Below are 13,964 nucleotides of genomic sequence, written 5' to 3' on the forward strand. Positions count from 1 at the left end.
GCTCACTGGTAGATTCACTGCAAGCATGGAGTATTTTGCAACCCTGTACTGCAGCCAGAGTTGCACTGGGACCTAAGCTACAAAGGTAAGATTGACTCAAATGTTTCCTCCTTGGGCAAATTGCTCTGTAAATAAAAGATTTCATTACCGGTCTATGTGTGACCTGAAGTGCTGACATGGTCACAGATTGAACTCAAGCAAATTTTCACTTCTTCTTGAGCAGTTTGAATTCAGACTTCCCCACTTGTTCTGTTTCATACTACCTTTCTTAAAAATCAGGATTTATTTTGACCAGGCTTGAGGAAGGAAATATACAAATCTGCACAGATTTAATAGTTATTCTCCACTTGAATCTTGCATTGATACAAATTAGAAACTCTAGGCAAGAAACTGGAGTGAACACAAGTTAATGGATTTTTGACTGCACAATACTGGAGAACCAGGTAAGAATATCACAATAAAACAAAGAGCAAACATTCTGCAGAGACCAACTACAGTACTCCTGAAAAGAAGCTCCAGGAGAACAAGACCTCAGGTAAGTTGTGAGGGAAAAGGAAGGCTAACAAATTCAAGTAGAGTTACATGCAAATCTAAAAACCCATCACCAGGTTCAGAGCTCAGTTTCAAACAGATTTTGAAATTCTATGCTAAGGATAACACCCAGTGCAAGAAATGATGGAATTATGGACAACTAAAAGATACTTTTTTAATGTCACACATGCATATCAAGCAAGAGTGACAAGGCAGCCGTTGGTCTGACCCAGTTTTGACTCAGTAGAAAGAATAGCCAGTGGGACAATAGTGAAGGCACACCACCACTCTGAAAGCTCATCCCATGTCAAGAAAATACTGCTCCATTAGTACTGAGGTACCTTATGGCCCCCACAAGCTGTACAGTTGGAGATTTTGCACTCATGTTAACAGAATTGTACAATTTTTGCCAAATTTTAGAAAGAAGCAATTGTCTCATTGCATATTTTTATGCCTTAATCAACTACACAAGTAATAAGATTTTAGTCTGCAAGTTAAGAACATTTATTTGCTTCAGGGATGGTTAAACATGCACACAAAATAGATTTGGACTCAAAAATGTGTGACATGTAGAACAAGCAGAAAAAATATTAAGGAATGTCTGATTACACTGACTGGATTAAGGCTTCAAAAAAGAAGAAATAAGCAGATGCACAGACAAGATGTTAAACAGCACAGTGAAAGTTTCTCTTCTATCATATCACACACAGGAGTATTTGAATCATCACACACTTTATTCAGCGTAAAAAGGGGCACTTTGCTCCCTTTAATGCAGTAATAGGGGTAATTAACCTTGCACTGTATTTGTATGTAAAGCTCAAAACATGTTCGAGATTGATAATCAGGCTACATTAGCACAAACAAGTTTCAACAGCCAGTGAAGTCAGTTTGCATTATCCAGAATTAATGTCTGACAACACTGTAAATACAAAAACACTGCAATAACAACTTATTCTGCTGATTAAGTATGGCACACAGCACATGAAAAATTGATAGGATTTCTACTCCAACACCAAATAAAACCCACTATCTTTGATATTTCACAAGAAGGAAGAGGTTTCCAGTATACATTATAGCTTAGCAGAAGCAAGGTGAAATTGGTGTACAAGCACGATAAAATGTCAAGCCTTGTTTTTTGCAGCTCTCATGAAAGATTTATTAACAAGTACTCTTAAGCTTACATCTCATTGCTTTTCATTTTAATAATTAATCTCTAGAACTACAGGAAGGATTCCTTGTGACCACCTGGATAGATAAGCCTAATTAATAGTTACACATAAACATGGCCTAGTCTTCCTTTTTTTATTTAAATAACAAACAATTTTTAGAAGATGACATTTGCAAGTATTTATATAGTACAGCTGATATTTAGGAAGTGCATCAGAAGTTACTTCCAACAGCTTCATAGATCAGAGAAACATCATCCAAGATATTTAAGACACCAGTCCCATGTACAGTCCACAGTACCTCTGAGGAGCCTTCATTATTCACATCCACAGCATTTCCAGGTGTGGCAGATGAATCCGAATCTGAACTCTGAGACCCACCTCTACCTGGAGTCTGAAATAGATGGAGAAGACAAAAATGAGAGTCAACATTTTAATATTTATTGAATATTTAATAAAGCATAGTACACATCCTATGCAAAGGCCTCTCTTCTACTTGTTGGAATACAGAGGTATTTTCTCTCCACAAGACTAATGAAGTGAACAAGCTGACATGCATAATACAATTTTCAGCACAACACTGCAACAAAAGCTTTTATCGAAGACTCTCCATACATAAAAACCCAAGCAGATACCAGAAGCAAAGGCCAGGATTTTAAACCACTTCCTCTCATGAATGCTCAACACAACAAAAGCTTTGGCTAAACTCTGCCCTTGTATCACTCTCACTGACATTAAATTAGGTCGCTATATCCTATAGGAAAACACTAGAAATTACAATCTAAAAACTTTCAGAAGTGGTAAACTCATATTATCACACTTTCTTGATAACTTGTCTACTTTATGAACGAGCCTTTAAACATGTGAAAGAAAGAAAACTAAAGTTTGAGGACTCTGCTGATTCAACAAGCACACAAGCAGCTATACTTCCTTGATTTAATAAAAATAAAAATAAACAATCAAGCCTGTGGTAAAGTGGAAAAAAATAAAAACAACAATCAAGCCTGTGGTAAAGTTAAAACATGCTAATCAGTAAGAAAACCTATAAAGATACACTCCTATGAATACGATGAAAATCAAAACAACAGTATTTACTTGAAACTACGGACTTAGATAAGATAAGCAAATAAACTTTAAATACTACATGATTCAAAATCTGGGTAGATGGATTGTATCTTATAATCCTTATTTAACTGTAACTTTGATTGAAGTTTGATTTAACTTCTCTTACTCGTCTCCAGAATGTCACTGCTTGACTGACAGCAGAAGAGTTAGCATTCTCAAAGCAAACACCATTAAAAAATTATCTCAGTATGTTTATGCAATCCTAGTTTCAACAAAGAACAAAAAGTCCATTATCTAATTCCAGTATGACAATCTCAAAAAGGATAAAGTATTGCTACTGCTGTATTTTAGCTCATCTGGAAATACTTGTAATGTTATAAAGTATTTTATAACTTAATATAGGACGATAAAGAATTTAAATATATAGATTGAAATCTACAGAGAGAGGGACAGAGTTTTGGTTTCTTGATCTTGTTGCCTCCAAAATCTTATCTGGAGAAGAATTTTCTTGCTCAAGTATACAATTTTTTTGAAGACAAATCAGTTATATGACCTCTTATAAGATATCTGCAGCACACATGATTTCCCATTCTTTGAAAATTAAGTACATTTTCCTGCTTTGTTTTAAAAAGAATGTTCTATTTTCAACTTTCATAGATAAAAGAAATAGCAGATAAAAAAGATAACAAAGGTAACAACCTTTTATTATTAATCAAGTTTTAAAAAACATGTAATTAAAAGGTCAGGTTGAGTGATTAAGGACTTAATTCCCAGTGAAATACATTTCAGTTTTGGAAAGGTTCTGAAGGCTGGCCAAAGGGAAATGAGAAGGAGTGAAGCACCAACCTTTGGGGACTGGTGACAGTAAGAGAAGACAATCATCCCTCCTAACACCAGCTTTCTCTGAGGCCATCTGTTAAGTGATCAACATACACTGGTTTTCCTACTCCATGTATTTTCCTCCTAGCTGTACTGTATTTCTGAAGAAAATACCAACACAGTTTCCTTCTCTTACAGCACACAAAACCAATTGAAGAAAATACCAACACAGTTTCCTTCTCTTACAGCACACAAAACCAATTGGCAAGGTGATGAAAGCTCTGTGAGTTAATAACAGGAGAAGCAAAAAAGGGGTAAGCAGAGATACAATACACATGCAAAACATGTCAAAGTGAAGGCGTTGGTACTTCTTCCCAGGGTCACTGATACACACAGTAAACAAGGTACATCCCAGCATGGACCACAGCTGTCAAGTTTCCACATGTCATCAAAGTGGGAGGACCAGCTGATACACTCAAGGGCAGGACTGCCACTCTGAGGGACCTAGAAATGCCTGGAGAAATAGGCCAAGGGGAACCCTATGCAATTCAACAGAGACAGATGCAGAGTCCTGTGCCAGAGAAGAAAAACTCCTGGCAGTAACAGAGGTCTCTCTGCTGAAAAGGACCAAAGCCTTGTGTCAGCCAGCAAGCCAAACACGAGCCCACAGCATGCCCTGTCTGCAGAGATGGCTGCCAGAAGCCTGGATGGTGTTAACAGGGAGCCCAGCCAATGGATCAAGGGACGTGATCACTCCCCACTGGCCAGCACACAGTGGACTAGGTCAAGATACTGCTCTCCCAGTCCAGGGAGAACTGATAAACCAGTGTGAGTTTAGCAAAAGCCCACCAACACATCTGGGGATGAAGCATCTGCCCTGTGGGAGAAGCTGAGGGAACAGGGCTGGCTCAGCCTGGAATTAGACAGCTTTGAGAGGACCAAACAGCAGCCACATCACCCATGAAGAACCCACCAAAAAGAGGAAGCCAAGCTGGTCTAAGCAGCACACAGTGGGCAGGCCAGACACAAAAACTGAAACAACAGATTCCGACTGGATGTAAAGAACAACTTTTCCAGTGCAAGACCAGGCCCAACCAACTTGCTCCTGACCTCCAAGCTGGTCCTGCTCGCAGCAGGAGCTCAGACTAGGGAGCTTCTGAGCTCCCTTCCTGCCCCAAGAAGTGCTGCCCACAGAAACACACATCCTGCAGGAAAGCTTTGAAATACAAGTTAACTCCATTAATGAACATGTGGATTGTGTTCCATTGACAGTCAGAAGAACAATATCTAAAACAAATGGTAAGGTGCAGCCAGGTTTGCCAGGAAGACAGGTAAGTTAGAATACTGCATCTAATGTTTCAGTGGCACTAATATGATCCAACTATCTCTTTAGACAGGCAGCATCTTCCTCCACTTCTGCAATACCTCAGCCATACACTTTCAGCACACCTAATGAATCATTCTGTCCCAAACTCAAGAATCTTCTGCAATCATTAACACAATATTTTCTTCACCTCACATCATAACTTCTTATACAACATTACTGTACATTGTTAATTGCCCATCTCATTTCACCCCAGAGCTGACTCCATTTTGCAATGAGGTCTGCATATTAAGTTCTGCTAGCTCTAGCACCACAAACTCGAGATTATTACAACCTCCAGGATGCAAGCACTTCTGTTATTACTCCACTGTACACTGTTATTACTCCATGGTTGATTAAAGTATTTGCTTTATTAAACACTTCAGACATGCCATAATCACACTAATAAGCACTGGATGTCAAATCTTATTGCACGTATTGTATGACTGAAATTATTACACAGTACCTGGTAAAATCCTTTGAACCTTTCAAAAACCAATGTGTGCTCTTGAAAAGAAAAAGCATAATTCCAAGCTAGATTTAGAAAGCTTAGCACAAATGGTGACACTCACTTTCTGGTGAGTGCCATGCAAAGGGAAGGGGGGAGGGCAGGAAAGAGTAGCAAGAAAAGTTAAATACAAGACTGGATGATTGTTATGGAAGCCAAGATCAAAAATGCAATTAACTTATCTTTCAAGGTTGTAATGTAATTTAAACATCCTTCACCAGCCAAATAAAGACTGAGGGGTTGGGAATGTCCTTTTTTAATTGATCACTGCATCATCAAATTGGTTCACACAAATGGCTCATGTACCACTGTGGTATCACGTTCCATTAAAAAAAATTACAAAAAATTGAACAATTTGGACTTTGTGATCTAAGAAAAGCCTTAGAATGATGTTCTTTGTTTTTCAGATGGCCTATACAGAGGAGCAAATGAATGACTTACTAATCCCAGACAAAAAAAAGAGATTTCCACACAGGCTTCTGTGCATGTACAATTACGAAATTAACATTTGACACTTGAAGGCATACCTGGAGTTGAAAGACTGATGAAAGACTGATGCAAAGTTAATCTTTGATCAGCATACTTCTCTCCTGGTTGTCACTTATATTCATTTACTTTGCAGAGAAGCATATGTTTTTACTGCTAGCCCTAGAGTTGTACAAGTAATATGCTAAATTTCATAATGCTGTTCTCTGTGTTTTCTCAAAACTGTGAGCTAATATAAAGAAACATCATTAACAACTAAAAGGATGACAATGATTGCAGCTTGTTTTCTGAAAAGGAATAGAAAATTATATAATGATTGAGTTGAGTTAATGCTTTAAAATGAGAGAGTATAAATATGGATCACTACCGTGTCATTTTTGCATAGTCATTTATCTGTCTATAGCTACATTCCTTTCAGTTAGAATACTCTTTTCAGCAATTTTAAATTCAGAATAAATTAAAAACTTTGAAAAGATACATAAAGCCTTGAGAAAATGTGAACAAGTACAGATTTAACAGTTTTCCCAGCACAGAATTAACTACTATATAAGGGTACTACTACAATCATAAAAAGGTTCTGAAGCAACAAACAAGATACAAAAATGAGAAGGTAAGAAGACCAAAGCCCTCGTTGCTAAAGAACTCTCAGTGCCAGGAACAAGGTATTTTGCCATACAGAACAGTAACACCATTTATTTCTAAAGCAGTGTGATGCTACTTTATGACTGTGTAAAATGAAATGACTCCTGACTGCACAGGGCATAAAACTCTTCTTTCCCATCATGCCACCAGTTTCACACAAGCAGACTTTGTGCCCAGGAAGAGGCACACATGCTCCCTTTGACTCCTGAGGAGAGGGCAGAAGCACAGCTGCACTTCAGCATCTATCCAAGCAAATATGCTATCTAGCAAGCCCTGCAATTTTAAATGCAAAAAGAAAATTTTAAGTCAGACATGACATGCAATGATCTCAGACAAGTAAATATCTCTGTGCCTGAGCTGGAGTAAGAGAAAACGTGACTGTACTACCTGAGCTACAGAAATGCCTCCAAATTCCTGAATTCCCCTAGACACCAAGATCTCAAGGCCAAAAACTTAAGCATCAGATAGAAACAGAAAGCAATAGAAGAGCACAGAGAGCAATAGAGAGCACCCAAACACTGCACAGCTGCCAACAGTTGTAGACACTAAGTTAAAGACAAATGAAGAACACAAAAACTAATGTAAATAGTAGTCACACTTTCACTAAAAAATCATGAGCAATGGGAAGAAGGCTCTGAAGGAGGTCAAAGTAATGAGTTTTCTATCAGCTGAAAACAAATGCCTTGCAAATACAAGAAGTGAGCTCTGCTTTACCAAGCCAGAGGCAACTGCCACTGTCCCACTAGTAGATTAACAACAGAGGGATGACACAATGCCCACAAAGGGCATTCAGAGTTGAAAACAATAAAGAAAAGACTGCTCTCCAAGGAATCTGCTGACAAAAATCAAACTATTTGAGCAGGAAAGTTGTGTCTCGGACATTCCACACAGATGCCTTTTGGGAAAGACTACCTTTTTCTAGATCAGCATTATGAACAATGCATGAAACCAAGAAGTGGTAACAATGTATGAAAGGGGGTTTCCATATAGTGCAAACATACAAAATGGATCCCTGAGATGTCATGTTGAAAATATACATAAAATATACAAACAAGTTGTAGGGACAGGACCTAAAATGAGGAGCTAGTTGAAGACAGCATGGAGATACTAACCTCAAAAACTAAATGAGTAATGTTCAGTATATAATACTTTCTACTTTGGAAATATGTCAAAGCACTGTGAAGATGCTTTTATAAACAGATATTACAACTGCAGAAGAAATAAAAAGGTGATCAAGATAGGGAAGAAGTATAAAAAAGAAACATACGATGTTTTGAAACTTCAGGAATTAGAATTTCAAACAGATAACTAACACTATAAACCATATCTTTGTAGCTGTTGTCATCTTCCTTTGCAACTTGTCAGCCAGCTGAGTTACAACGAAAAGGAATGTAGTAAGTGATTCCTTTTTTTAAAAACATACTTTCATAACTCAAGTTATATTACAATTAATGACTTGCTCTCTGGCTAGAAAGGGTGGCATCACCTGTAACCATATAAAAAACCAAACAGATATGCAAGAAACCATGTTTCAGTGACAGCAAGGCAGGGGGGTTTTGCCAGCTATACAAATGATGCACAATAAAAGGGTCAAGAGGAGGTTCCTTATCCTTCAGATTACTGCATGAAACACATGAAAGATATTAATAACTATGGTCTTCATGAAAATATCTGACATAACTTAAGGTTCATTTTTAATACCAAAGTACAGCAGAAGTATTTTTCACAGTTTGCCAATCAGACTGCAAGTCAAAATGGCATGTGTGTATGAGGTTGTACTTGCAATTACTATTTTTATAAAATGCCTAAACATTTTTATAAAATGCCCTTTTAACAGAAGGTGGATTTTTAAAAGCAAAGGTATTTTCAGCAATTAAAATATAAACACCTATAAAAATCTTGTCATTTCTGTACTTAAGTTTTGAGCAGGAAGAAGTCTGTTCCACCTTTCTTGACAATTAGCTCTTTTGTAATCCTGTAACTTTCAGGAGCAACTGGAGAATAGTTATTTGTTCAATCTTTTTGGAAAAGATGTCTGTTTCTCACATAGAAACTTTTGCAGTTACTTTAGATTTTCATAAGACATGTTTAACTGAATTCATACTTAGGGGCAAATATCCTTTGGCACTGTATCAAGCTTTTTGCTCTCTCACAGCTTCCCTTGATGGCCTGGTATTTCTCAGGACCAATAAACACCCAGTTAACTGCTGCCAATATTTAATTAGGTCCGTACTAAGTTTCCCTGCTTGTTAGAAGGGTTTCCCATTAAACTTCAGGAAGGAAGTTCTTCCTTGTAAACACGAAGCTCCAAATAGACCAAGATCTTCACCTGCTCAGGCTCTATGACCGAAAAACAATCTGAGGTATGCTTTACACTGAAAAAGTTGGCGGCATGCTTACTTTATTCCCCTATGTTAACTCTCATTCTTGTAGCAACGCTTCTTTGAATGGCAGATAAGGAAAGCACGCCGGCGTTTCCAATAAAACACTCTTTCGCAGAGGCGTTACGCAGACAGCACGCTTTGGAAGCAGCACGAGATCAAACGGGGAGAGCAGCAGGTTTTCCCTCTATCCCTGAGCGCCTCCTGCGTGACACCGACACGGCTGTGTGGAGGTGCGGGCTGAGCGCTGCCTGCCCACCGCCGCCGTGACTCAACCCTTTCCGGTGCATCCCCCGGCCGGACCGAGACCACGCGGCACTGCCCTGCGCCAGCTCCCTGCAGCTCCCGCCCGAGCCGCAGGGGAACTGCGAGAGACCGGCACCGGCAGGGGATCCGGACAAGCCAGAAGGGTTTCATAAACGGGTGTCACAACTCGGCTTGTCGAGCCAGGCAGAGCTGCCGGAAAAGCCGGTTCCTAAAACACGGGAGGCAGCCGGACCGTGGGTGCCGGGCTGGCTCTCGGCGTCGTGAGCCCGCTGCCTGCCGGCCCCCGAGGAAATCACCGCGGGTCCCTGCGGCGGCTCTCCCCGGGCCGGGCTTCCCTTGAGCCTACCCTATGCGCGGGCGGCCGCAGCCGCGGCGACGGGCGCAGGCGGCGGGCGGAGACACCGCGGCGCTACGGGAAGAAGCCACGCCGGCCAGGGCCGCCCCTCGCCCCTCCGACAGGCCGGGCCGCGGGGAGCCGCCCGCCGCCAGCACCTCCGCCCAGCCCGGGACACGGCGCCGCCCCCAGCCGGCACGGCGGGCCCGGCCCGTCCCGTCGGAGCTCCGGCCGTCCCCAGGGGAGGAGGCGAGGGCTGGCAAACTCACGGCCTCCGGGGCCGCCGCGACCCTACCCCTACCGTGCGCCGCAGGACGGGCCGGGCAGGGCCGATGGCTCCGGCTCCGCCGCGGGGAGCGCAGCTCCGAGCCCGGCCGGCACCAGGAAGCGGCACCGGCACGGCGCGGCGCGGCACGCCGCCCTCGCCGCTGGGGCGGGTCTCGCTGCCTTACCCGCTGCAGAATCCGCCTGAACATGGTGGTAGAGCGCAGATGCCGCCGGGCGGCCGCGGCCAGGCCGAAGGGAAGCCGCGGGGCCCCGCGCTGCGCCGCCCCCGCCCCGCAGGAGCCCGGTGCGGCCCGATCGCCCCGTGACAGCCGTCGCGGCCTGGGAGGCGGGGCAGGGCCGCGCTCCGCCCCGGGGAGGGGCGGGCCCCGCGGGGACGGGGCTGCGGCCAGCAGCCGGCCGCGGGCAGCCGGGGGAAGGCGAAACCGGGTAGAGGGGCGGGGGGCTACCCCGGGACGGGATGGGGTGTGCGCCCCGATCGCCTCCGCGGGGGCCCGGGCCGGACTCCTCTCCGGGGCACCGGGCCCAGCGCCGCAGCTCTCGGAGCGTCCCTGCGCTGTGCCGGCGTCTCCGCCGCCCGAGAGGCGTCCTGAGGGCAGCGCGGGGGAGAACGGAGGGCGCCGGTGTCTCTGCCCTCAGCCGTTCTGCCCTCAGGGGTGCCCCAGGCTCCCGACAGCCGCGGGCCCCTTGCTCCTGCCATCAATCCGGCATCGACCGAGAGGTGCAAAAAGACTAGTTTGATCTTGCAGCTGAGGGCTCGCAGGAGGAGGCAAAGCGCTAACGCCAGCGCCGTGTTACTTTGTTACTCGTGCGCCACTGAAAGTACTGAGAAGTACGCGTTCACCGAGGATTGTTGAAGCAAATTTGTTTGGATAATTAACCAGAAATTTAAGTCTGATGAAGCAGCTCCTTGCTTCAAGCCCTCAGCTGAAAAGACGACTTTGTGGCATGACCCATTAGGTGTTTTTCAAAGATCAGAAAAGAACAGTTTACTCACACAAACACATCTACGTTAAAAAAAAAAAAAAAGTACAACATCAGTTTGATGCTGAGAAAGGATCTGTATCTGTAGGTCCTGAGGCAAAACCCCACAGCAGTCGGGAGAGTTAGGAGAGTTGCTGTTATACCAGTACCCTCTAGAATACATAACTCAATATGTTACAGTTCCCTGTTTTATCCAAAAGCTGCAACTTTCCCTTGCTGGATGCCAGACAAAGGGTCACCAGTAAATAATGAACTTGGTCAATGACTAATTGTGCCGACTAGAACAAGTAGCAGAGCAGAGCACCAGTTGTGCTGTAAAGATAAAAATCATTTTTCCACTCAAAAGTTGACATTTCTAAGCACTCTAAAACGCTCAGACTTTGCGTGAGTTGTGAGCACATGATCAGAAGGATTTGGCTGCCACAGCTGCAGGCCTGCAGCACGGCAGCGTGATGTGTCTGGACTCAGTTTGCTCCAGCTACAGGCTGCAGTGTGTTTCATGGTAATGTCACAGGATCCACAACTGAGGCAGGTTAAGAGCACTTGGTAATGGCTTCAGCTGATGAGCATCACTTTGGTCACACCCGTGACATCATTTTCATGTGTCCATAGTATAAAATGGCTTTGAAAATTGGCAGTTAGGTTTGTTTCTGAGTTTTGTACTTGGGATTAATAATGGGAATAAGCTTGGTTTTGTACAGCTGTACAGATCTTTAAATATTTAGGCAGGCCATAGATATTTATCCTGAATCTAATCAGATGTGACTGAAATTTTAGTATATGACTACCAGATATTTCAACAAAAACAAGTGACAGCCTACACAACAGACTGCTGGAGTGCTCAATTTGCCAGACCCAAGTAACTTAAGCAACCAAACTTTGTAGCATGGTTTTTACTCTCCTAGGTTAGCAATTCCTGAGTGCTCAGAGGAAAGTGATAGGGATTTGAGGACACTAGTTAAAAGTCTTATGTCAGAGGAGGATTTTCTTAGCAAGGCTTGCAAGGAAAGTTTGATCCTTTTCTTGTGTGGATGTTTGACTGAACACATGCACCTGTCTCCCTGTCCAACCATCATTCTCTCAGTAACTTGTTAATCTATGGGCCAATTTCAGTCAAATACAACAGAGCTAGATAAGGCTCAAAGATATTAAGTTCCTACACATTTAAATAGGTAGCCAGGGAGAGGAGAGACCATATTGAATCCTGCCTGTAAGGAAAGTCTGCAGTGTGACTGCCTTTACTCCACACCAGAGAATGAACATAAAAATTCACCTTTGGGGCAGAGATCTAGAGGAAAAAAAAAAAAAAACAATCTCTCCCATTTCTACTAGAAGTCCTTAGTTTTAATTATTTTGTGTATGGTAATGCCCATGAATTCATATCGTATGCTCTCCTAATATTGAATTTTCAGGTTGTTAGAATATAGGCTTTGTCATCAGGCATGGGAGCTGTAAACTTTCTTTTCATCCAAGCTCATAAACTCTGTTAAGGGTTTGGTGACAGGAGGGTAAAAGGTGGCTTTCTCAGGAGTCCATTGGTGGTAGAAAGTCTTAGAACACAATCACAGCAAAGATTTTTCTAAAACCAGCTGGGAACAGGTATTTATCCTTTAAACACAAGCTGAAGGCTAAAAGTCTGAACTACAACAACCTCTTGCATATCTGTCAAAGCCACCATTTTTTTATTTCAGTACAGAACTGAAATCAGTCTTTTGACTGTACAAGCAGTATTTAGGAAGGCCCAGTGTGCACCAGCACTTCTCAGATCTTCCAATAGATAACTGCAACGTTTTGTTGGATTTTGGGGTTTTGTTCTTTTTTTTTTTTTAATGGCTATGCATATAGTCAAATAAATGATTTCTGGACCATGGCTCACAAGAATTGATGTTCACACAGTCTTCTACCCCAGCTGAGGGCAACAAGGAACCACTGTCACTTGGTACAAAATGGCAAGGCACACGTGTGGTATATGCAAAGTACTTGCTTACACTTAGGGCCCATGAGTTTCTGGGCTATTTATTGTCCTACAAGTTTTCAGTGTTTATACAGATGACTATTTTCAGTCATGTAAAATTCCTGACCTCAAAATCTCTTGGTCACAAGCTCCTTTGGTTCACGATGTGCTGCATTGGAAAAGTATCCCATTTTTTCAAGCTGTTGTTTTTAAGTATCCTATTTATAAAAGATATCAGCCTCTGGTTGGTTTTCTTTTCCTAGCTCTTTAACTCTACATTTTTGACTGTCACTGTGTGCTGTTAATATACTTCCAGCAAGTAGCTTTCAAATTTACCCATATCTTTGTCTGAAGCTCTCTCCTTTCAAGTTGAGCTCTATGAAACTCAGTTGAACACTGTTTAAAGGATATGCTTTAGTTTATGTGGTGATATTTCCTCAAAGGTTGGACTTAATGATCCAGGAGCTCTTTACAAATCTTAATGATTCTATGATTCTATGAAAAGAATATGACAAAATTTGGAAAACGTATGAAGTGTATATTTGGGCAAGAATGTATTTTCAACCAAAGGCAGGCTATTTAGCAGCACATATGGATCACTGCTATATAATGGGGGTACAGACCTTGCCAGGTAGTGCTAAAGCTGGCAGCTGCCAGTCCCTCCCTGCCTGCCACCTGCATATATAGGGTACATCTACTCCACAGCAGCCACAGGAGAACTAAGATATTAAGAACAGCCAAAAGGCTTTTCAGAGTTCTCAGATTATGAAAATCTATATTTATTACTCGTTTTACTATTTACATTGAATATATTTTAAAATAAAAAATAGCTAAGTATTAAAATTATAGCATATGTCTTGCCTTCAAGAGAGTTTGACAGTTTAGACTGAACTCTCAGGATTTTTTTACTGACCTTTTGTCTCCCCCTCAGCTTTACTCACAGAAACAAATGAGTTTAATCTGAAAAAATATTTAGGCTGGTTTTTAACTGGCGTTAACAAATTAAGATTAATCAGTGGCTCGGCCACTAGTCTTAGACTTGGGAACTGTGTGCAATTTTGTACTCAGCCCAAAAACAGTCCTCTGTGTAATACTCCCCAGCTACAAAACAGGAAATACTGCTATCTCGCTATGGTGAAAAGATACTGGAATTTTGTGATGAAAAGCGTTATAGAAGAG

General features: G+C 42.2%; 1 protein-coding gene across 2 annotated transcripts in view; it reads right to left on the reverse strand.

Annotated features, from left to right (window-relative positions):
- Positions 1–10,176, reverse strand: part of EEA1 (early endosome antigen 1) — a 67,679-nt gene extending 57,503 nt beyond the window's left edge. For both annotated transcript variants that reach the window (XM_085046481.1, XM_085046472.1), the window contains exons 1-2: positions 10,015–10,176; positions 1,999–2,091 (exon numbers count right to left, since the gene is read on the reverse strand). In XM_085046481.1, coding sequence (XP_084902607.1) covers positions 1,999–2,091; positions 10,015–10,038 — 117 coding nt within the window. In that variant the 5' untranslated portion in view covers positions 10,039–10,176. The remainder of the gene's footprint in view (positions 1–1,998; positions 2,092–10,014) is intronic.
- Between the last annotated feature and the right edge of the window lie 3,788 nt (positions 10,177–13,964).

This window comes from Lichenostomus cassidix, chromosome 1Aa, assembly GCF_008360975.1.
Source record: "Lichenostomus cassidix isolate B80296 chromosome 1Aa, HeHo_3.0, whole genome shotgun sequence".
Lineage (NCBI taxonomy): Eukaryota > Metazoa > Chordata > Aves > Passeriformes > Meliphagidae > Lichenostomus > Lichenostomus cassidix.